Genomic DNA, 24,763 nt, shown 5'->3' on the forward strand with positions numbered 1-24,763 from the left:
ACAAGGGTCTGAACTAGGACAGTATGGATGGAAAGGAGAGGGCAGTTGAGAGTTTAAAGTGCTAGAACTGGATGAACTAAAATGTTGGGGTTAAGTGGGAGAGAGACATTCCGAGGTTATACATGAACAATTGTAGGCAATGGTAAAGCCAGATAATACAGAGAAGATAAGCGGCATGTTTTGGGGGAGTAGACAATGTATTCAGATTTGCACTTGTTCAGTTTGAAATTCCAACACAACAGTGAGAGATGTTCAGGATGGTTGGAACTCTGCGTTGAGAAATACAGATATGATGGGTATCAGAATAAAAGTTGTAGGCTGGGTGCAGTGGCTCACACCTGTAACCCCAACACGTTGGGAGGCCGAACGGGTGGATCATCTGAGGTCAGGAGTTCGAGACCAGCCTGTCCAACATGGTGAAACCCCGTCTCTACTAAAAATACAAAATTACCTGGGCATGGTGGCACATGCACCTGTAATCCCAGTTACTTGGGATGCTGAAGCAGGAGAATCACTTGAACCCAGAAGGTGGAGGTTGCAGTGAGCCAAGACCACACCACTGCATTCCAGCCAAAGCAAGGCTCTGTCTAAAAAAAAAAAAAAAGAGTAACAGTTGTAGATGAAGCCATAGGTATAGGTATGGATGAGATAGTACAGAGTGTGTAGACTGAGACGCAAGCAGAGACAAAACCCCAGGGCATTGTAATCTCTCTCTCATCTGAATACCTATACCATTTGTCTGTTACATATTGAATTTGTCATATGCTGCAATAAACATTTAGCTCAGTGCGTACTGTGTACAAATGCTAGATATAAGGGTACAAAGAATGAAAGATCTTTTCACCCAAGGAGACTATGATCTAGTTGTGGAGAAAGAATCATGCCCAATTATTATGCAAAATGAAGTTAAATAGAAACTATAAGTGTGTTGAGTGTAGAAGAGGCAATTAATTCAACGGAAGAGCTAATGCAGCTTTCAGGAGGGGAGGGAAACATTTGAGTTGGACTTTGCAAAAATAAGTGGATTTTAACAAGCAGGGCAGGGGAAAGAAAGGCAAGTAATTTTAGGCTGGAAAGGAACACATGTAAAGATCACAACAGAATGGAGTGTAGGAAGTGGTGGGGAGAAAGAGGCTAGAAAGGTTGCCTGAGGCCAGGATCTAGGTGCTTGGGAATCCTGTTGAGGTTTCTTAGGTGTCATTTGAAAGATGGCACACATGTGCTGATGTACCCAAGGCCTCCACCTAGTTCTGAATTTCAGAAATGCCTGGAAGACCAATGAATCAAAAATGCTTAAGGAAATCTAAACATCACCAAACTAAGGCTTGAGGCTTGTAAATGCTTTTTCTCAGTTCTATATTTTCATTTTGCAAGACTGCAAAACTCTGTGTTAGTAGAACTTTAATTACTTGGCTTCATTATAAAATTTCCATTGCATATAAGAGTATAAATAATTTCACTCTAATGCTCTCATTTGAATCTGCGGCTGAAAGCACTAGCAGAAATCACATTTTCATGGCACTTCCTTGGCATGTTGAAGGAAAACAAAATGTATTCTGCTAATCAAGTCATTAGTGACTTTGAAAGTGATGGATTATATTAAAAAACGGCAAATAATCAGAGATAAAGAAGTATATTTTAAAGATTAAAAATATTTTATTTAAACTTTTCTTCATAAACACTTTTAACATTTTTTTCAATTTAAAAACAGAATGGATAGCATAAACATGTTTGAATAGATTATATCCACGGCTTGGGAAAAATTACCTGACAAAAATGTAAAGGCTTTCAAAACAGGTATAAAAGGCAAACCTTAAATTATTCTAAGATTTTTATATCGGCCCTAGGATTATTTGACTACTGGCCCAAAATGTACCTAAAGGTCAAAATATTTTTCTATAGACAAAGTATGCCCAAGAGGTATAGGGCATATACAAGTTAGGTAGAAAATAACCTCTCCCAATCACCTCACTGGACCATTCCTTCAGAAAGCAAACACCTAATCCTTACTATATACTGACTAATAACATTTTAAATGCAGTTGTTCCCAAAATGTAAAAAGAAAACCGAAGAATTTAAGGGAGAACAAAGCTGATGGCATTCTCCTCAATGTTACTTGTGTAATATTGAAGTTATACGGTGTACTGAAAGGATATGATTTCCATGAATTTTATCTATTCCAGTCTATGCCTAGTGAATATTTGACTTTATAAACTCTGGATAAACTAATTTTTAGGACTTCCATTTTTAAGATAAATCTCTTTTTAGAAGATATTTATTCCCAAACCAACTCTAAATGTAATTGAACAAACATATGATCTCTCAAAATGTTCAGAATACAAAAACAAAAATCAAAAATGTATAACAGGCAAACAAGAAAACTGGCACTAGCAGTTTTACTGCCATATAGCCCTCAATTATATCTGATTTACACTATTATCTATGTTGCATTTTACTTTAGTCTAAAACTTTAAATTATGAATTCTCAAAAGAGCTAGTCTCCTCTGAGAGATAGCTTATAAACTGAAATAACAATTTATATTATAAACTGAAATGTTATGACCTACACCCACATATACATATATAAAAATAGTCCCACTGAACGTTTGACATGTTTAGATTATGCAGCTCAAATAATCTGTTATAAAATATTTTAAAGCTTAGTTTCATGTAATTAAGACAAAACTCCATTTTTACCACTTCTCCCCACATAAAGCGTGTGTCCTTTACTATGACTCGAGCAGGCTTCCCAGAATGAGGTGTCCAAAGGTGCTGCTTTAGAAAAGATAAGTGAAGGGCTCAGTCAGTATTTCACAAATTCTAGTAACACTCACACAGAGCAGAGTAATGAGGACACAGAAAGCTGTCTCAAGAAAAGCTAATAATTCTATTAGTTAAGCTTTGCTTTTTAAAAACCAGTAGCATTTCTTCCAACACAAAACCTTCAAAGTGAGATTCTTGCATTTTAAGAAAAGGCTGTAGTGCAAGGAATTTCTTTAAAATCAAAACTTAGAAGGTCAAAGACACGGAAGAGAACAAATGGTTCTAATTAAGATGTAATTAATGAAGATCAGCTATTTTTGTGAACTCTGGCATTTGAGATATAAAGTGAAAACAACACGCATAAAGGTCATAACAGTTAAACTGTATAGATTCAAATCTTACTGAATTTTTCAAAAAACTACTTTTTTGAGCGCAATGTATATAAACAAAAACTCCAAATGAAGCACACAAAAAATAAACTTGAAAAAAATGCTATGAAAAACTTTTCCATAGTTTAGTATAACAAAAATAAATCTCTTGCAGCAATAAAACCATAATTTTAAAAGGGAATGTAAGTTAATCATGGATTTAAAATAACCTAAATTAGAACTACATATAAACAGGGAGTTTTCTCATACATTCAGAACCCAAGCAACAGCAACTATCCTTAAAGCTCAAAACTGATTACAGCTAACATCAGGTCCGACGTGACTTACGTAAAGCTGAACCCAGAGTTAGTTCAAGTTAAGATTTTACGAATTTTACAAAACATGAACTTTGATCTTGGCCTCTGTCTTTAAAATGGAAGACCAAGAATACTCAAATGTTTGCCCAGATGTCACCCTAACTAGGGTCATGAAGTCATATCTAAGCAATTAAAGAGAACCACCACTATAGTGTAAAGCCTTTGATGTGGATAGCTGGCCTGATGGCTCTTTCTCGGTCTTTTCTAGCAAAAGACATCAATGAGGAAAATAATGAAGACGTTATTTTCTTTAAAGCAAAATAGCACACATACAAAGCCACTAAACTAATGTAGAAAAAAATTAAATGGCTAACTTATTCCTAACTTTCAAAAATAAAATAATGTATTTTTTTTTAATGTAGAAAAAGACTTTTACCCATATTACCATGGGAAACAAGATACCAAATTTTATGTTTGGAAACTGTAAGTAAATGACAGGACTAGTTAATGAAAATATAAGTCTCATATATAAAATAAGATTATTATTGATTTTTGAAATCAATGCCAATGGTTTTTTCAAAAGCTACTTATGTACCTGTTTCTTAAACCCAAATGCCTCCAATTTTGGAGTTTGAAGATCAGGTTTAATCTCATAGTATGTCTAATAACTGCCCAAAAAGCCCCCAAAAACCAAAGTCTTCACATTTCCATGACTTCACACTTCCATTTTATGTTCAATGGTGGCAGCAGCAAAACAAACAAACAAACAAACAAAAAAAAAACAAAAAACACCAAACAAAGTGAAACTAGAAAATTTATACATCAGCAGCCATATAGAAGGCATTGCAATATTGCACCAATATTCTAAGATCTGGCAAGTTTTGCCAGTATAGATCTAGTCTGTATCAGATATAGACTACTCATGCGCAAATGGCATCAATTTCAATGATCCACTCCCAGGTTATTCTTGCTTAACTTTGTCAACTATGTTTTTTCCTCTGCATTTAAAGAGTTGAAAGGTGCAGCTAATCCTAAAACACTTATTATAAATGCTTTTAAACAGCTATTCTTGATCCATTCTGAACTTTGTGGTTACTATCCTTCATGCTAATAGCTTTCAGTAAATAAAACAAAAACTGAGGGCTTACATCCCTAGTGTCGCTGGGTATTTTGTACAAAATAAACAAGTAGATAAAACCAGTAACATTATAATTCTATTTCTTACCTCTAAGTCAAAACTGAGGTCAAATTTTCTAAGAGTTTCTACCTTCCATTCAATAACAAATGCAGCAGCCTTACTGAATGTAAAAAATGGGAGTTGCACTTACTTTTAAGGGGCCTTGATTTAGGAGTCTGGTATTACCTAAATGCTCTTTAAAAGTGCTTGCATGCTGCAGGGCCAGAACTTGTCATATACCACTCCGATTCTCACTAAAAACAGGGCAACGTTAAACAGACTGCAAAGAAAAACATTTTCAAAAAGAAAAGACATACATCGACAAAGAACACTAACATTTACTTTTGAAAATAAAATATAAAGTGTTAGTTTTCATAACCATACATGTTTCAGAAATATAAGGAGTTCAAATATTACTGAATCAGTATGGACTGAAGATAGGCTACTTTGATAGCAAATGAGGACTCCAGTTATTTCAACTTTCTAAAAATGTTAATATGTGAAAAGACGTTACATCTAAAATTCAACAAGTATGGCGAACTGTGTGTGCAAGTTAAGTGCACTAGCTTAAAAATATAGAATCCTAACCACGCATAAAAGGGATGTGCCTTGTGTATTTATAGGTTGTATGCGAGTATGAATATGCTTTCACTAACACAATGCGGATAAGAGAAGGCAGCTTAGAAATAGTGTTTTGAATATAAAAAGTTAATTTTGTAGAAAATTTATATTTTTGCATTTTCAGCAAAAAGCCATGCAAAAAGGTCAAGAGTTTTAAACTTTTAAATAATAAAACTAAAAAGTATAACAGACTGAAATACACTGAAATAAATCTTCAAAAAGGTTTCAGATAGAGACAGAGACTGAAATCACATCCAGTGACACCTATCGGGTCTTCTCTTAGAAGACACATGACTCCTACGCTAACATCTGAAAGAAATGTTTAAAGCAGAAAATCAATATCCCAGATAAGTGGAGCATTCTATTCAACTGCTTCTGGAAGTAGTTTCAAGAGCTAGCACTTAGAATTAACTTATTGCATGAGTTTGAGGCCACTGAAAAGAAAAAAAGGATGCTAGCACAGAATGAAAAATTCTTACAATGTTAGACCAATGGCTTTGATAGTAAAACTGGTGAGGTTTTTCTTTATATGTTTTAATTAATTACTCTGCGCAAACAAATACTTTGTTTGCCTCTTTTTTTAGGGAGGAGGATGTCATTAGTTGCAACGCCTGACCTCATCCAGTACATAGTCCGGAAAATGCAGGTTGCATACTTGTAAACCATCCAGCTTGCAGGGCATCCGAGGGTACTCATCTTCCTTCCACTTGTTTTCATCCGGATCAAAAGTGAGGATGGAATCGCTGTAATGACCATTATAACAAAGGCCTCCAAGAACCATTATTTGTTTGTCCAGCACAGTCACACCATGGCCACTTCTACCAATCGGCATGGATGCCAAGATGGTCCACTGATCAGTCTCTGGGTTGTATACTTCTGTGGAAGGGCATCCCTGAGATTCGAAAGAGGCCCTCAAGATCACACAGACACCACCGAAGACATAAAGCTTGCCATTGTAAGAAATCATCTTGTGAAAGCATCTCGCGTAATTCATCTTGCTCTTATTCTCCCAACAGTTGGTAACCACTTGAGTTCTCCTGGTCCGTTGTTCTATGGTCCCTTCTTTGCTGGGGTCAAACACGCACACTTGCTTGGAGGTGGAAGATGAGGTGATTCCACCGGTGATAAACAATTTGTTATTGAGCACTGTCCCCTCATGTCCATATTTGTTAACTGGATAAGGATCCACAAATTCCCATTTATCATTGGTGATGTCATATCTCTCAGTTGAATAGAAAGTCTCATCTCTGGTTCTGCCTGCTACGGCGTAAATAAACTTCCCAATAACACCTACAGCAAATTCAGAGCGTGGTACAGACATATCTGCCATCTGCAGCCAGGAGTTCTGTCTCGGGTCATACCTGAATACTTTGGAAGAAGCATGGAATTCACCATCCGGGCCCAGCTCTTCCCCGCCTAACAGGAACACAAAATTATTGACGATAGCAAGGCAGTCAGGTCGCAGAGGTACTTGTGGGCCTTCTAGCTCCCACCAGACTCTTGGTTTCTTTAAGAGAAGTATTTTACTGTTAACCATGCTATGTCCAATCATTCCTCGAAATACTGTAGTTTGCGGTTTTGCAGAACGGATGCGGCTTGACTTCATATCCAACAAAGGCTGCTGGTGAACATTCTGAAAGTAATTCAATGCTTGGTCAACTTCGTAACGGAGCTGTCGGGAGTATCTATAAAATTCTGATGTCTTAACCTAAGAACACAAGAAAAAGAATTTAACCAAAGGAAAAAGCATCAGCTGCAAACAAATTATCAAAGCTGACTAATACGATCATCTTAGGCTCACTTTACTAAAACTGCTTTTCCTGCTAAGATCACCTACTTTCTTTTGTTTTCTACAAAACTTTTAAAAAATCTTTTTTTTTTTTTTGGAGATGGAGTCTCACTCTGTTGCCCAGGCTGGAGTGCAGTTGCACGGACTCGGCTCACCGCAAGCTCCGCCTCCCAGGTTCAAGCACTTCTCTGCCTCAGCCTCCTGAGGCGCCTGCCACCACGCGCCCAGCTAATTTTTTTATTTTTAGTAGAGATGAAGGTTTCATCATCTTGACCAGGCTGGTCTTGAACTCCTGACCTTGTGATCCACCCGCCTCAGCCTCCCAAAGTGCTGGGATTACAGGCGTGAGCCACTGCACTGGGCCTCCTATGTTTTCTTAATTTATAATGATCTATGTACATTCCCAAGCTTTTAAGAGTAAACAAATAATTAGGCACCTATTATGTGAAGCCCTGGGCTACAAGTAGCGGGTATGAGGACAAGTACAGGGCTTCACAGTAGAGGAAACCATATCCACAGTTTTCTTAACCACACGTAACACCATAAAGCTGTGACTGAATCATTTGGGGAGTTAAGTTAGTGAAAATTTAAATACATGTAAAATTTCGGGGTTTTGACATAAAGACTTGGTCTGATAACTCCTGTAAGAATTCAGTAGATATCAGGTCAAACTTTTTCCTTTAATTTTTAAAATTTTATTTTAAAATTATTATTACTATATATTTTTAGAGATCGGGTCTTGCTCTGTTGCCCAGGCTGGTCTTGAACTCCTGGCCTCAAGCGATCCTCCTGCCTCAGCCTCCTGAGCTGCTGGGATGACAGGTGTGAGTCACTGCGCCTGGCAAACATTTTCCTTTTTGCTTCTGGAGCTGGAGCTACCTAATTATGATGACTACCAAGATTTATATAAAGCATTTTTGGCCAGGTGCAGTGGCTCATGCCTGTTGTCCGAGCACTTAGGGAGGCCAAGGTGGGAGGATCACTTGAGACCAGCCTGGGCAACAAAGCAAGACCTCATCTCTACAAAAATTAATAAAATAAAATAAAAATAAAGCACTTTTAAGTATTGTCCTAAGTGCTATAGGGAGAAACAAAAATAAGCGTAAGATGTGATCCGTTTCCTTAAAGAACCTAGAATGTATTTGGGAAAGTGGAAACAAATACAAATTTACCAACAGGTAAATGAGTCAGGTGACAATTAGGTATGAAGCCAAACAGCACATCTGTGAGTGCGGCAGAATTAGAGATAAAGATTATATTAAACTGGCCCAAGACATTCAAGAGATACTTTGTGGAAGATATAAGAAGTAGGGGACCAAGCAGAAAAATCCTTTGTCATAATAAGACAAGGATAAGAGGGTCTTAAATTTGGGTAACAAGAATTAGATAGCGTAGAGATAAAATCTACAGACAACCATGACTGATTTGAAGTAGGGTGAAAGAATGAGGACTCAAATGTGATTTGAGCATTTAGACTTGAGGTGATGGAAAGAGTGTTGATATCAACAGGGAAAGCAGGGAAGATGAGCTGGTTTGGGAGAGGTATTCAACTTCCTTGATAGGGTTCTGAGGCGGAAATGTCTAAGAGCCTGTTGGAAATCTGGGATGACAGCTTGGGAGGGAAGTCAAAACCAGGTGTATATATTTATGAGCTTCCTCCCCCCCTTCCTTCTCCTCTCTTTCCTTTCCTCCTTCCTATCTTTCTTTCTTTAGCCCATTCACTAATTCCTCGCCTTAGTCCAAAAGAGTGGTCAAAACAAAAAACGTCACAAATTTAAGTATTTTGAAAACTGTATTCAGTATAACTGGTTTCCTTTGTAACGTCAGGCATTTTATCATTAAAATCATTATTTTGAGAAGGGGTCCTTCCATGGGCTTCACAACATCAGCAAAGGGGTAAATAGCACAAAAAAGGCTGAGAACCCCTTGTCCAACTACATAAGAGAGAAAACTAACATTGGCCAGGCACGGTGGCTCATGCCTGTAATCTCAGCACTTTGGGAGGCTGAGGCGGGCAGATTACCTGAGCTCAGGAGTTCAAGACCAGCCTAGCCATCATGGTGAAACCCCGTCTCTACTAAAAATACAAAATTTAGCTGGACATGGTGGCAGGTACATGTAACTCCAGCTACTCAAGAGGCTGAGGCAGGAAAATCACTTGAACCTGGGAGGCAGAGGTTGTAGTGAGCTGAGATTGCGCCATTGCACTCCAGCCTGGGTAATAAGAACAAAACTCCGTCTCAAAAAAAATAAAAAATAAAATAAAAATAAAAATAAAAAAAAAGCCCAGGTGTGGTGGTGCATGCCTGTAACCCCAGCTACTTGGGAGGCTGAAGTAGAAGAATCGCTTGAACCTGGGAGGTGGAGGTTACAGTGAGCCAAGATCATGCCATTGCACTGCAGCCTGGGCAACAACAGCGAAACTCTTATCTCCAAAAACAAACAAACAAACAAACCAAAACCAGGCTGGGCGCGGTGGCTCATGCCTGTGATCCCAGCACTTTGACAGGCCGAGGCAGGCGGATCACGGGGTCAGGAGTTCGAGACCAGCCTGGCCAACATGGTGAAACCCCATCTCTACTAAAAATACAAAAATTAGCCAGGCGTGGCAGTGCCTGCCTGTAATCCCGGCTACTGGGGAGGCTGAGGTAGTAGAATCACTTGAACCTGGGAGGCGGAGGTTGCAGTGAACTGAGATCATGCCACTGCATTCCAACCTGGGTGACAGAGCAAGACTCCATCTCGAAAAAACAACAACAAAAACCTGAAAAAAACAAACAAAAAACAAAACTGAGTATTTTCCATTCATTTCTTCTATAAATTGCCTAATAGTGTGCCTTACCGATTTTTCTCATCTTTTTCTTATTGAGTTGTAGGAGCTGAAGGGCAATACTCTGAAAATCAGCAAGAATCATAAACCTCAAATTAAATATTTAAGTGCCTACTGTGCACAGCCAGTGGTCTGAGAGCTACACAGGTTTTCAAGTAATAGAATCCTGTCCAGCATGGTAATTAAGCACCATGTCTGGTGATTAAGGATCCAATTTAGGAAATTTCTGACTTTGGCACTCATGAGCTGTGGCAATCTTGGGCACATAGCTCAATATCTTTAAGCCCATATCCTCAACTGTATTATTGGGATAACACATTCATAACCCTATGATAGAAGTGAGAGTACGTGAAAAGGATTTAGTATGGTGCCTGTCATGTGGCAGTGTGCAAAAAGTATCAGCTATTATTAGCTATTATTAATGACCAGGGCACATTTGCAAAAGTGTCACTCAGCTTAAATCAGTGCATCTCATGACATGCTTTTGTCTGTGTAAAAATTTAGTCTTTCAGAAGATTGAGGAGAAATGAGAGAAACTGTTATTTTGGACCTAATCCTCACTGGTGAAACATGATTGGTAATGTGCAAATGGGAGGAAGCTTTAGAGAAAGAAGCCATGTTGTTTGGAGATCAAGAAACAAAGGAAGGAGAATGCTGCACATATTGGATAGGCAGATTTCAAGTTTTTCAAAGGAAAATTAGGATCAATTCCAAGATCAGAAACTGTGTAAGGAAGCTCAAGAAGGCTTGGAAGCTCTCAAAAGCATAACGCTGACTGCATAATTGCAAAATACACTGATAAGAGGAAGAAAAGGGGAATGTATCTAAAAAATCTGATGCGCTGCACAGAGAGCTTTCTGGAATTCAGATGTTAAAAAACCACTTACAACAGATGGTAAAAATTGGGCACATAAAACAAGTATTATAACGAGTGAAATAGAGCTACAAGTGAATAAGGCTAAAGCCTCAGGATGAACTGTGACTTGACGAAGTAAGAGATGTGGAATAAATGGCATTTTATAGGTTAAAGGAAGAGTGAAGCCCACCCCCATCCCATGGGGTGGTTAATGTAATATTAACAAAGAGAAACAACCCTACTCCTGTTTGATTTCCATTCTTAGCTAATAATGTCTTATGCTTTCCAATCTGAGGATTAAATACAATTACTAAGAAGAAACTTAAATCCAAGATGGTTGAGAACAAAAAGAAAAACTAGCTAGTTATTCTCAGCAAGTTCAAGTCATTCGATCTCACAACTAATGTCCTGGGATCCTTGAGGCTTCATAGATAAGGCTGCTTAATTGCTTTCTGCATCTGTGTGGAATCGCGATGAATGGGAGAGGACTAGAAGCCAGACAGATTCCTGAACTACAGACTGGTTAGCCTGAGGTAGATCCTGTATTGTTGAAAAATAGCCCACCAAAACAAAAAAGCGCCCCACACTTGGAGGCAGCATGAACTCACAGGGTAATGCCAAGGCTGACTCAGTTTCCTGTTGAATTTTTGACGATGTAACAGCACTGATAGAGAATGAGAGAACCTATGACTTCAGCAAAGTAATCAACAAGGTCTAATCATAAAGAAAAGAGAAACACCAGGGACCCATGAACCACCTGAAATTGCAGCAATAATTGTGTGTTAATGCATTTGGGGGGTAGGGTGAGGTGACTGGAAGTTCAGTTTTTATCAGGTGCTCCAGGGACCCACGAATTCCAAATGTAAAGCTTCGACTGACTATCCTCAATATGAACTAAAGTGATATGGCAGCTGTAGGAACAAAACTGTAAACTAAATTAAAAGGACAGACAATCCTGGTCGGGCACGGTGGCTCACACCTGTAATCTCAGCACTTTGGGAGGTCGAGGCGGGCAAATCACTTGAGCTCAGGAGTTTGAGACCAGCCTGGGCAACATGGCGAAATCCCGTCACTACAAAAATAATAATAATAATAAAAATACAAAAAATAGCTAGGCGTGGTGGCATGCACCTGTGGTCCCAGCTACTCGGGAGGATGAAGTGGGAGAATCGAATAGCTTGAGCCCAGGTTGAGGTTGCGTGAGCCATGATAGTGCCACTGCACTCCAGCCTGGGCAACAGAGTGAGACCTTGTCTCAAAAAAAAAAAAAAGAAAATAGGCAAGTCCACCCTCTCTATTCAGGTAAAACCACAACCAAGACAGTGTTAAGTTATATCACTATACTATTAAACACTGACAAAGTGGACCACATCTGGAAGACAGTGAAGGGATCCAAAGGGAGAATGGTCAAATGGGTGAGGAATGTTTCAACACAAGAGAAGACTCAGAAAGATGGCAACTCTTTTCAGGACCAGTAAGTGGAAGTTAAGAGGAAGATTTTATGCCAGTGTAAGAAAAAGTTCTGTAGTAAGAACTGTCAAGAGAATGGATGCTCATTGCATTATTGTTTGTAAGAGCACAAAACCTGGGATAACTCCAATCACCTATCAATAAGACATTGGTTGGATACACTCTGGTATATACCATATGCAGCTGTGAAAAAAGAGTGAGGTTGATCCATATGCACTAACACAGATATTCAAAATGTTAAATAAGAAAACTGCAGAACAGTATGTGGCTCATCTTTTCATAGAGAAGGCACTTCTCCCATCCTTCATTTCTCACATAACAGTTTATCGGTGTATCAGGTACTCTCAAAGAGGTATGGAAAGAATGACATTTCTTTCATGTTCTGAATTACTTTCCTTTGCCTTTCACAGGATTAAACAGCTGTCATGTTTTAAAGCTTGGAAAGAATGTTACTACTTTTCTTGCTTTGATACTTTAAAAAACTGTATAATAAAAAGCATTTTGTCTTATTCTGAATATATCATATAATTATATATAATTTCAGTGGTCTGAAAAAAAATTTTTTTAATTTACTGATTATTTAATAAAATAGAGATTGGGTCTCACTATATTACCCAGTCTGGTCTTAAAATCCTGAGCTGAAGTGATCTTCCCACCTCGGCCTCCCAAAGTGCTGGGATTACCAGCATGAGCCACCTTGCCCAGCCTGAAAATGTAAATTGTCCATTTCCTCTAAACATCTTTTACTTTAATTTAATTGTGTGTGCATGTATGATATAGCTGACAATGAAGTATGAGAAATGATTAACTTTGAATACAGTTCCTGTAAATATGTATACACATACACACACAGACGCATATATACACACACACAAATATATAAAGTTGGAGAAATAACTAGCCATTACAGCTGGGCAAATACTTCATGTTTCTCCATTCACTGTCAAAACGTTATATCATAGTGAAACCCAGTCTCTAATAAAAATACAAAAATTATCCGGGCATGTTGGTGTGCGCCTGTAGTCCCAGTTACTCAGGAGGCTGAGGCAGGAGAATTGCTTGAACCCGGAAGATGGAGGTTGTGGTGAGCCAAGATCACGCCACTGCACTCCAGCCTGGGCAACAGAGCGAGACTCTGTCTCAAAAAAAAAAAAAAAAAAAAGGCTGGCTAAAAGCCTAAAATAATTCTAGACTGTAGCCAGTTAGAGTACATTTTTTTTTAATTCCAGATTTTTTAATCAAATAAAGGTAGTAAACTCTGTGGAAATCCCTATTTTAATTATATTGCAAGTTACATTTTAATTCTCTCAAAATTAAAGACGGTATATACAAATTACCTTTAAAACTTAAGAATCTGAATACCATCTGGCCAGGCTGGTCTTGAACTCGTGACATCGTGATCTGCCTGCCTCAGCCTTCCGAAGTACTGGATTACAGGCATGAGCCACCGTGCCCAGCCTAGCCAGCCAATTTAAGATACACTTTTTGAAAGAAAAAAAAAAAATTGAAACGGATTTCACTTGTTGCCCAAGCTGGAGTACAATGGTGCGATCTTGGCTCACTGCAACCTCCACCTCCTGGGTTCAAGCGATTCTCCTGCCTGTCTCCCGAGTAGCTGGGATTACAGGCACATGCCACCATGCCCAGCTAATTTTTTGTATTTTTAGTAGAAATGGGGTTTCACCATGTTAGCAAGGCTGGTCTCGAACTCCTAACCTCAGGTGATTTGCCTGCCTTGGCCTCCCAAAGTGCTGGGATTACAGGCATGAGCCACCACACCCAGCCACGAAATAATTTTTAAAATATCCAATATGCTTATATTAAATCAAAGAAACAAAATACCTTTTATTAGTTTATCTATCAGAAGGGGTGGAAGTGGGGGAGCAATTCCTGAACTTAAGATGGTGCCCGGCCCTATAAAAGAGGTTACCTGTGTGAACAGGCACCTCTCTGGCCCTTTCTACATCCAAAAAATGCTAACCTAATCGCTCGAATGACAAGTACAAGGAGGTATCAAGACTGAGTCTTGGTTGTCAGTTTTATCATCTCTTCTCCACCATGATGCAATCTTCCCAAGTAGTTACTATCGTGGTGCTTTAATGCTGAAACAAACCATATCAGGCCGGGCGTGGTGGCTCACGCCTGTAATCCCAACACTTTGGGAGGCCAGGCGGGCGGATCATGAGGTCAGGAGTTCGAGACTAGCCTGGCAAACATGGCGAAACCCTGTCTCTACTAAAAATACAAAAATTAGCTGGGCGTGGTGGGGGCACCTGTAATTCCAGCTACTCAGGAGGCTGAGGTAGGAGAATCGCTTGATCCCGGGAGGCAGAGGTTGCAGTGAGCCGAGATCGCACCGCTGCACTCCAGCTTGGATGACAGAGCGAGACTCCATCTCAAAAAACAAAACAAAACAAAAAAACCCTGTATCAGCTACATTTGATATAATTTTGATTCTCAGTAAAACATGGAGCAGTCTTTAGATGCTATATTGCAAAACTATCTACCCTGGTATGAGAAGTCTTTATTTGTAAAATCTTGCTCAGAACTAAAGCTTATATTGATTTACGTAAAACAAAATCATCACAAAAAAAGCTAGGTGCAATATGCCTTTAATCAATCCCTTTGTCCTGAAAAACTGAGTTAATGACCAAGGATAAAGCTATGAAAAATCAGTTCATGCTAAGCATAAATCCTTTCAGTCATACTGTATTTATAGTCAATACCAAATGGTAAATAAAGATAAATTGTAGTAAGAATTTACTCACTCTCTTCTCTCCAAGCAGGCAGAGTCAAAAGTGAACTGAACTTCAGAAGTGAACTTCAGAAGTGACCAGGGTAAATAGGGGTGAGGGAGAGGTGCCCTCAGGGCAAGATTCTAAGAGTTTTAGCACAATTTGGTAAAGTTCTCTATCCCTTCAACCCTTCTAGAGAGTAAAAAATACTTAAAGAATAAATGTGCTTACAAAGTCTAATTTCCTTCAAATTTCAGTGCAATAGTAATAGAACACTATTAGAAATGTAAAAGGCTGGGCATAGTGGTGTGCCCCTGTAGTCCCAGCTACTCAGGAGGCCGAGGTGGGAGGATCACTTGAGCCCAGGGATTCAAGGCAGCAGTGAGCTATGATGGTGCCACTGCACTGCAGCCTGGGCAACAAGGCAAAACCTCGTCTCTAAAAAAATAAAATTTTTGGCCAGGCGGGGTGGCTCACGCCTGTAGACTTAGCACTTAGGGAGGCAGGCGAACACCTGAGCTCAGGAGTTCAAGACCAGCCTGGCCAACATGGTGAAACCACATCTCTACTAAAAATACAAAAATTAGCTGGGCGTGGTGGTGTGCACCCGTAGTCCCAGCTACTCGGGAGGCTGAGGCAGGAGAATCACTTGAACCCGGGAGGTGGAGGTTGCAGGGAGCTGAGATTGTGCCATTCCACTTCAGCCTGGTCAACAGAGTGAGACTCTGTCTCCAAAAAAAAAAAAAAAAAAAAAATTTTTTTTTTTTTTTTTTAAATTTTAGAAAAAGAAACTAACAAGCCTCAGCTAAGTGCCATGGCTCATGCCTGTAATCCCAGCACTTTGGGAGGCTGAGGCGGGAGGACGGCTTGATGCCAGGAGACCAGCCAGGAGTTGAGACCAGCCAAGACAACATGGCAAAACCCCATCCCTACCGAAAAAACAAACGAAAAACCCTAATAAGCCTCCAAGGTAGAAAATAATGTTTGAGACGGAGTCTCACTCTGTCACCCAGGCTGGAGTGCAGTGGCACAATCTCAGCGCACTGCAACCTCCGCCTCCCAGGTTCAAGCGATTCTCCTGCCTCAGCCTCCTCAGTAGCTGGAATTACAGGCACGCACCACCATGGCCTGGCTAATTTTTGTATTTTTAGTAGAGATGGGGTTTCACCATGTTGGTCAGACTGGTCTCGAACTCCTGACCTTGTGATCCGCCCGCCTTGGCTTCCCAAAGTGCTGCGATTACAGGCGTGTGCCACCGTGCCCAGCAATTTTTTTGTGTGTGTGAGACGGAGTCTTGCTGTTGCCCAGGCTGGAGTGCAGTGGCGCGATCTTGGCTCACTGCAAGCTCCACCTCCTGGGTTCATGCCATTCTCCTGCCTCAGCCTCCCGAGTAGCTGGGACTACAGGTGCCCACCACCATGCCCGGCTAATTTTTTGTATTTTTTAGTAGAGACGGGGTTTCACTGTGTTAGCCAGGATGGTCTCGATCTCTTGAACTCGTGATCTGCCCGCCTCGGCCTCCCAAAGTGCTGGGATTACAGGTGTGACTTAGGACCATCTTTTTATTTTCTGGTTATATTAATATTTAGATAGTACAACTAAGTTCTAGAATTCACAACTTATGAGGGATTTTATTTTCCTATTTATGATAGAACAGGAAAGCCAAATAAAAGGTTTCATCCTAAAACTAACTTTTGAATGAACAATGCTTACCTATTACACAAGTGGCATTTTCTGAATAATAAATTTGGAACTAAAACTTAAAAGCCTTAACTCATAGTACTTCCCCTTCTTCCTTTCCTGCTCCAAACCTTTTCTCCAGTCATTTCCAGACTCTCTGATCCTTTTCAATTTCTGCTTATCATTTGTTTTTTTCTTCCAATTTCTTAAGAGTTTCCTCATTTTTTTAAATGTATTTATTTATTGATTGAGACGGAGTTTCGCTCTTGCTGCCCAGGCTGGAGTGCAGTGGTGCAGTCTCGGCTCACTGCAACCTCCGCCTCCTGGGTTCAAGCGGATTCTCCTGCCTCAGCCTCCCGTGTAGCTGGGATTACAGGCGCCTGCCACCAAGCCCAGCAAATTTATTTGTATTTTTAGTAGAGACGGAGTTTCACCATGTTGGCCAGGCTGGTCTCAAACGCCTGACCTCAGGTGATCCGCCCACCTTGGCCTCCCAAAGTGCTGGGATTACAGGCGTGAGCCACTGCACTTGGCCACGGTTTTCTCCTTTTAAATGTCAAGAAAGCTGTCCCTGTTCCATGTCTTCCTTTTTAATTTCCAATTGTCCTATGCTTGTTTTCATCTTTTATTTAAAAAGAGAGGCCTGGCGCGGTGGCTCATGCCTGTAATCCCAGCACTTTGGGAGGCCAAGGCAGGCGGATCACGAGGTCAGGAGATTGAGACCATCCATCTTGGCTAACACGGTGAAACCCCGTCTCTACTAAAAATACAAAAAATTAGCCGGGCGCGGTGGCGGGCGCCTGTAATCCCAGCTACTTGGGAGGCTGAGGCAGGAGAATGGCATGAACCTGGGAGGCGGAGCTTGCAGTGAGCCGAGATAGCGCCACTGCAGTCCTGCCTGGGCGAAAGAGCGAGACTCCGTCTCAAAAAAAAAAAAAGAGAATCAGCAAGTAAGATTGAACTTTTACACTCCAATTTTCAATAAGTTCCTGTCTCTCTAATACACTCCCCAAGATACTATCTTTCCTAAGGCCCTAATAGTAGTCAACACCTAGATTACAGGCACTCTTCAGGAATCTGTGAACCTGGAGTGAATGCAAGTCAAAGGTAGAAAATAAGAACACTCTACATCTATACATAAAAGGCAGAAAACTTTAGAGGAGAAAAACACCTTGCGTGATTTCGAAAGAACTGCACATGCGTTAATTACAATCTTCCAAAGTCCATGGGGTTGGGGAGGAAGGGTTGGCAAAAAGGAGTCTGATGCAGAAAAAGACATTAAGTTAACTGAGAAAGTACACTTAACCCACTGACCTAGTTTCTAACAGAAAACCTGCTCATCTCTATGCTTTCACTCCAAGAGGTGAGTTCATTGTTAATTTAAGCAATTTCAAGTTCTAGCTGCGTATTATCTGGTATCTGAAGGAGATTTAGAACTTTTTCAAAAACAACTCAAGCTTATTAGAAATTCTAATCAAATTTCACATTTGAAATAAAGGTTACTATCTTTAAAAAAAGTTGGCCCGGCCGGGTATGGTGGCTCACACCTGTAATCCCAGCACTCTGGGAGGCTGAGGCAGGCAGATCATGAGGTCAGGAGATCGAGAAACATGGTGAAACCCCGTCTCTACTAAAAATACAAAAATTAGCTGGGCGTGGTGGTGCGTGCCTGTAACCCCAGCTACTTGGGAGGCTGAGGCAGGAGAATCACTTGAACCAGGGAGTTGGAGGTTGCGGTGAGCAGAAATTGTGCCACTGCACTCCAGCCTGTGAGACTCCACCTCAAAATAAATAAATAAATACATAATAAAAAAAGTTTGTCAGTGTCAAACACAGCACTGCTTATATTTCTCACGTATTTCTAAAACTGAGGGCTTATATTTCTCATGTACTTCCAAAACTGAGGGTTAGAGGGAAATTTCTACTTCTCTAGATTTATCTGGCTCTAGCTGAAGTCATTAGATATAAATGAACTGTTTTTTTCCAAAGAGTTTTTGGCTAAATTATGGTAACACTGCAGGTGATGGTTTCCTGGACAGAAATTTTGCATTGGTCAAGTGCTGGATTAGTTAAAACATGTTCCAATGCCTAAGTGAAGGAATTCTGGAGGGGCATACAGCACCTACAGTTTACATAGATGTGGCTTTGCCCAGGCAATTTCATTTACCAAATGGGTTGTGCCTCAATTAACCAGAACAGCATACCACCTAAGCATGAGATTATATTAAGGACAATAAATGTCCCCCATTTTAAAATGTAGCTTTTAAATACACATTTTAAAATGTACCTCAATTTCACCCGGCCCAAAGTTGTGAATATTCTTATAATAAATTCTCTGTAAGTTACAGAAATCCAATTTTGGGGGGATATACTGAATTACATTTAACAGACTGGGGAAAAAAGTACATTAGGGGGTCTATCATGAGCCAGTTTATAAAATAAAATATTTGGAATAAGCATGACGGCTGTATTTAAAGCAGAATACTTCTATATAATCTACTTCCTTAATAGCCAATGAAAAATGAACTATAAAATCCTAAATACAAAGCTGAACTAATGTGTTTTTTCTCTTTATCGGATTTAAAATAGATTTCTTTCCCTCTGAGAAACTGAAAAGATTTTATGATTATGTAAGATACTGTATTTTACATATTAATACAATTTCTAAGGGGATCATTGGGATGCTGAATCTTACCTTATGCATATTTATAATACTGAAGATACCCTGGGTTCAAAAATATTAAAATGTCACTGTACTAGAGAATCAACATATGGGTATTTTAACGAATAATTTAACAATTTTGCTTTAAAAATCTTTTATGTACAAAAAAAGTCAAGCATAGGCTGGGCGCAGTGGCTCAAGCCTGTAATCCCAGCACTTTGGGGGGCCGAGGTGGGCAGATCACTTGAGGTCAGGAGTTTGAGACCAGCCTGGCCAACATGGCAAAACCCCATCTCTACTAAAAACACAAAAATTAGCAGGGCGTGATGGCACACACCTGTAATTCCAGCTACTCGGGAGGCTAACGCAGGAGAATCGCTTGAACCCAGGGGGCGGAGGTTGCAGTGAGCCAAGATCACCCCACTGCACTCCAGCCTAGGAGACAGAGCGAGACTTGTCTCAAAAAAAAAAAAAAAAAAAAAAAGAAGAAGAAAAAAAAATATATATAGGTCGGGTGCGGTGGCTCACGCCTGTAATCCCAGCACTTTGGGAGGCCAAGGCGGGTGGATCACACGGTCAGGAGATCGAGACCATCCTGGCTAACACAGTGAAACCCCGTCTCTACTAAAAATACAAAAAATTAGCCGGGCGTGGTGGCGGGCGCCTGTAGTCCCAGCTACTCGGGAGGCTGAGGCAGGAGAATGGCGTGAACCCGGCAGGTGGAGCTTGCAGTGAGCTGAGATCGCGCCACTGTACTGCAGCCTGGGCAACAGAGCGAGACTCTGTCTCAAAAGAAAATAAATAAATAAATAAATAAATAAATAAATAAATAAATAAAAGTATAATATGCATTTTGCCAAATATACGTTTACTTCATAAAATGTTTTCAATAAAACAATCATTGTTTTTTAAAAACCAAAGACCAAAGAAAGCAGTTGAAACTATTTAAATCTTCACATCACTGAAATTCAGAATGACAAATGTCAGGCCTTATCTGTTAACATGTGCAAAGACCATCAGAGCTAGTAAAAATACATGCCACAGACATTTGCATAAGTAAAAACTGAAACTGTAGTCTAGTTTTAAAACTAGGAATCCACTATAGATCAAATGAGTCATAAAAATCCTTAAATAACTATGTCAGAAGGACAAGATCCTTAAAATTTCAATTTCTTTGATTATTTCAGTGAAAACCCAAGATTTGTGCTTTCATATCAAAGTTTTCCCACACTTTATATGTATTTTTCAGTGCCATTAAATTTCCTAGGCTATGTTTTTTTTTTTTTTTGGATGGGGTGGGGTAGGGGATTGGGGGGAATAGGTTCTCACTTTATCGCCCAGCTGGAATGCAGTGGCACGACCGTGGCTCACTGCAACCTCGACCTCCTGGGCTCAAGCAATCCCTCCCACCTCAAACTCCCCAGTAGCTGGGACTCCAGGCATGTGCCACCACACCCAAATAATTTTTAAATTTTTTGTAGAGATAGGTTTGTCTACTTTGCCTAGGCTGTTCCCCAACTCCCGGGCTCAAATAATCCTCCTGCCTAGGATTCCCAAAGTGCTGGGATTATAGGCGTAAGCCACCCTTCCTAGCCCTCCGGCTATGTTTTGCTCATGTAAACACCTTAGAATTTTTACAACTCTGTAACATACACTTGCCCTTAGGCTATGTTTTGTTAATGCAAACAGCTTAGAATTTTCATAGCTCTTTAACAACTTCTGAATGACCCCAGCTGGGCCACAGGTTAACAGCATGCTTCCTGCACTTTAGGGTCTTCTCCCTATTCTATTAGCTGTAACAGGAAGTCCCAGATTGGGAAGCAGCTGCCCTGGCTTTCAGTCTGGACAGTGCCACTTGGTCTGGAATAAGATCCTTAACCTTTCTGTGCCTGTTTCCTTATCTATAAAATGGGGATAACATGTAGATGCATGGCCGGGCGCGGTGGCTCACCCCTGTAATCCCAGCATTTTGGGAGGCCGAGGCGGGCGGATCACGAGGTCAGGAGATCAAGACCATCCTGGCTAACACAGTGAAACCCCGTCTCTACTAAAAAAAAAAAAAATGCAAAAAAATTAGCCAGGCGTGGTGGCGGGCGCCTGTAGTCCCAGCTACTCAGGAGGCTGAGGCAGGAGAATGGCATGAACCTGAGAGGCAGAGCTTGCAGTGAGCCTAGATCGTGCCACCGCACTCCAGCCTGGGCAACAGAGTGAGACTCCGTCTCAAAAAAAAACAAAAAAAAAAACCATGTAGATGCTACCTATATGTACGGTAAGAGCACTTAGTGCATGACCTAGCATAAATATGTGTGTGTGTGTGTGTGTGTGCTCGTGTGCACACACAGTGTTCAGATAAACAGTATTGCTGCCTCTAAGGAACTCAGGAAATTTGGAAGCCTTGGCCTCTTCGATGATGGTCCCACAGAATACTTAGTACAAAAATTAAGACAATCTGGCCAGGCACGGTGGCTCACATCTATAATCCCAGCACTCTGGGAGGCCGAGGCACGAGGATCACTTGAGGCCAGCTCAAGACCAGCCTGGACAACAGTGAGACTCTATCTCTACAAAAAAAAGTTAAATATTAAAAAAGAAAAAAGTATACTAAAAAAAAGAAAAAAAAAGTTAAGACAATCTTATCTTCACCTAAGGAGAAAATCCAGTAGAGGACTACATAGATACTGCAGAAGGATAAACCCAAAGATTTCAGCACAGCTAGAGGACATGACTTGTGTCCCTAGAACGAATGGGGGCTTTTCCTTGGGTTGAGGCAGAATGCCCCCCTTCCCTACACTATTAAGTCACTGTTCAAATCTGTTACTACCAAAGGAAGAATTAAGAATCTCCACACACAAAAAATTAGCCAGGCGTGGTGGTGGGTAACTGTAATCCCAGCTACTCGGGAGGCTGAGGCATGAGAATTGCTGGAACCCAGGAGGTGGAGGCTGCAGTGAGCTGAGATCGCAGCACTGCACTCCAGGGCCAGAGTGAGACTCCTCTCAAAACAAAACAAAACAAAAACAAAACAAAACAGGATTCCCCAGGGAAAAAGAGCAATAAAAACAATAGGAAAAAAATCAAAACATCAGAGACAAATGATTTACATAATTGATGTGGGGCTGATTATCACTAAACAAAAAATAAAAGAAATATATTATTGGCTGGGTGGGGTGGCTCACGCCTCTAATCCCAGCACTTTGGGAGGCCAAGGCGGGTGGATCATGAGGTCAGGAGTTCGAGACCAGCCTGGCCAAGATGATGAAACTCTGTCTCTACTAAAACACAAAAATTAGCCAGGCACAGTGGCGGACGCCTGTAATCCCAGCTACTCGGGAGGCTGAGGCAAGAGAATCGCTTGAACCTGGGAGGCGGAGTTTGCAGCGAGCCGAGATCACGCCACTGTACTCTAGCCTGGGCGACAGAGCGAGACTCTGTCTCAAAAAAAAAAAAAAAAAAACATACATACATATATATAATTTAGTTTCAATTATTTCTGCCACATCAATACATTGAGAATAAAAGACAAAAATCCACAAAACTGAATTCTCAGTTTCACAGCATTTTGGAGGAAAAAAAAAATATGTCAGGCTGCTGTTATTCAAAGGCGCAAATGGGTTTATTTTTCAAATGGCGTAGACAACCCTCCTTTGCAGATACTATATTTTTATAACCAGGTCTAATAACTAAAGCTGAGGAACTATTTAACATGAAAAGTGACCGACCAAGTTTTCAGTGTGCTTTCTAGAAAAAAGAGAAGATGCAAGAAGTAAACAGAGCCCCAGAGGTAACCATGTGATTAGAAACCAATTAAGTTAAGCAATTACTAAAAGTGCTCTATGACCTTTGGGCAAGAAAGGATCACAAGTGAAACTCTGATATAAAAATGAAAATGCTTACATGCAAAAAAAGGCCAAGGCTGTTTCAGAGAAAGACTATTTTTAAGAGAACTATTTGCATGGTAAAATGTGCCCAGGGATGGTTGATCAATGTAGATAGAAGAGTTATAGTCTACTTGTTTAGAAATGCCAAAATGATGTTTTTAGACATATAACATGTTTTCATTGTCAAATTTAGTTAGTATTCACAGTAAAACGGGGAAAACCAGAAGGTAAGAGCAGGGAAGAAAATCACCATTAGGGCCTATTGGTTTTCAAGAGCTATTTTGTACGTCCTTGCTATATTTTAGAGGAATAAGAAACTCTATTAATGTATACCACACAGAACTCTTCTCAATGCCAATTTCTGCATGTATTACTTAAATTTATTTTTAAAAAGAGATCTAGCCTGACTCGGTTCCGATTTAATTGGTGAAATGAAAAGAAAAGCTACAGCAAACATGTAATATTTTGCATAAAGTAATTATGCTTCAACTTTAAAAGTACTTTTAAAATAAAACTGTTCTACTACCTACGTGGTTTATCTTTCACCCACAAAATGTATTTTACAAAACCTAAATGCACAACAAATCAGGCTTCTTATACATAAAGTACTCTTATGTTATTCATTCTTGAATAACATAAGAAATAACAAAATGAAGTTATTCATTCTTGGCTCTTAAGTCTGTGAATCTTATCTATAAAGACATACACTGCCTTAACTAAATGATGAGTACTGTCTATTGCTTTCAAACGCACTAACCTTCTCAAAAACGCTGGTTGGGGTCATCAAGCAAAACCGGATATTCTGAATGATGGTATCGGTATGTCTCCAGCGTCTTCTATCATGCCGCAGCCAAGACTGCACAGCCTCGTACAGCTCTATCTCTGGGAACCTGCTCAGATGATCATTATCCAAATAAGACATGAGCTTCTCAAAGCTCAGATAGGACAGAAAGTCAGGCCTAGACATGAGTGGCACAAAGTTGTCTAGCAGAAAGGCGTCTAACTTCTCCCTGACTCCCTCGATGTTTACGCCGAAATCATCTAAGAGTCTCATAATTTCTGCACAATTTTCTAGGCAGATCTTCGCTAAGAGAAAAGAGCAGCAGAACTTCACCACTTCTATAAGTTGAACATACATGGCAGCCTGAAGAATCTCATGAACGGTATTCATACTCAGCTCTATAGTTCCATAGTACATAAATTGCAGGACATGGCTGAAACCGGTAGCTGTTAGACCTTTTAAATGAATTTTGTCCTGATCTCGTTCCCTCATGTCTGCAGTAAACATAATTCTGAAGTAATCACTCTGGGTGGCCAAGAGTGCTTTATGGGCCTGGAACTGATGATCTTCAATAACCAGAGTGACATCAAGAAGCAATCCCTCCTCATACAGTGCTCTGAACCCAGCAGAGACACTGGTGTCGTGGATGGAGGAACAGAATCCTTCCACGTCCCCTGCCATGAATCACCTGGAAAAAATCAAAGACAACAATGTTAAACACTTCCATGCATTCAGAAGAAAATATTAACTTAGAGTTTTAACAATTTTTGCTATTATCTCAATTCTACTGACTAAGTCCAAAATGTACAAGTCCTTTGGGAGAAGACAATCTAAAG

The 24,763-nt window shown here is 40.1% G+C and overlaps 1 protein-coding gene across 2 annotated transcripts in view; it reads right to left on the bottom strand.

Moving 5' to 3' along the window:
* Positions 1-1,636: 1,636 nt before the first annotated feature.
* The window catches only part of KLHL15 (kelch like family member 15), a 45,242-nt gene continuing 22,115 nt past the window's right edge, over positions 1,637-24,763 (bottom strand). For both annotated transcript variants that reach the window (XM_055106811.2, XM_034949641.3), the window contains exons 3-4: positions 23,904-24,615; positions 1,637-6,954 (exon numbers count right to left, since the gene is read on the bottom strand). In XM_055106811.2, coding sequence (XP_054962786.1) covers positions 5,845-6,954; positions 23,904-24,608 — 1,815 coding nt within the window. In that variant the 5' untranslated portion in view covers positions 24,609-24,615 and the 3' untranslated portion in view covers positions 1,637-5,844. The remainder of the gene's footprint in view (positions 6,955-23,903; positions 24,616-24,763) is intronic.

This window comes from Pan paniscus, chromosome X (assembly GCF_029289425.2).
Source record: "Pan paniscus chromosome X, NHGRI_mPanPan1-v2.0_pri, whole genome shotgun sequence".
Classification (NCBI taxonomy): Eukaryota; Metazoa; Chordata; class Mammalia; order Primates; family Hominidae; genus Pan; species Pan paniscus.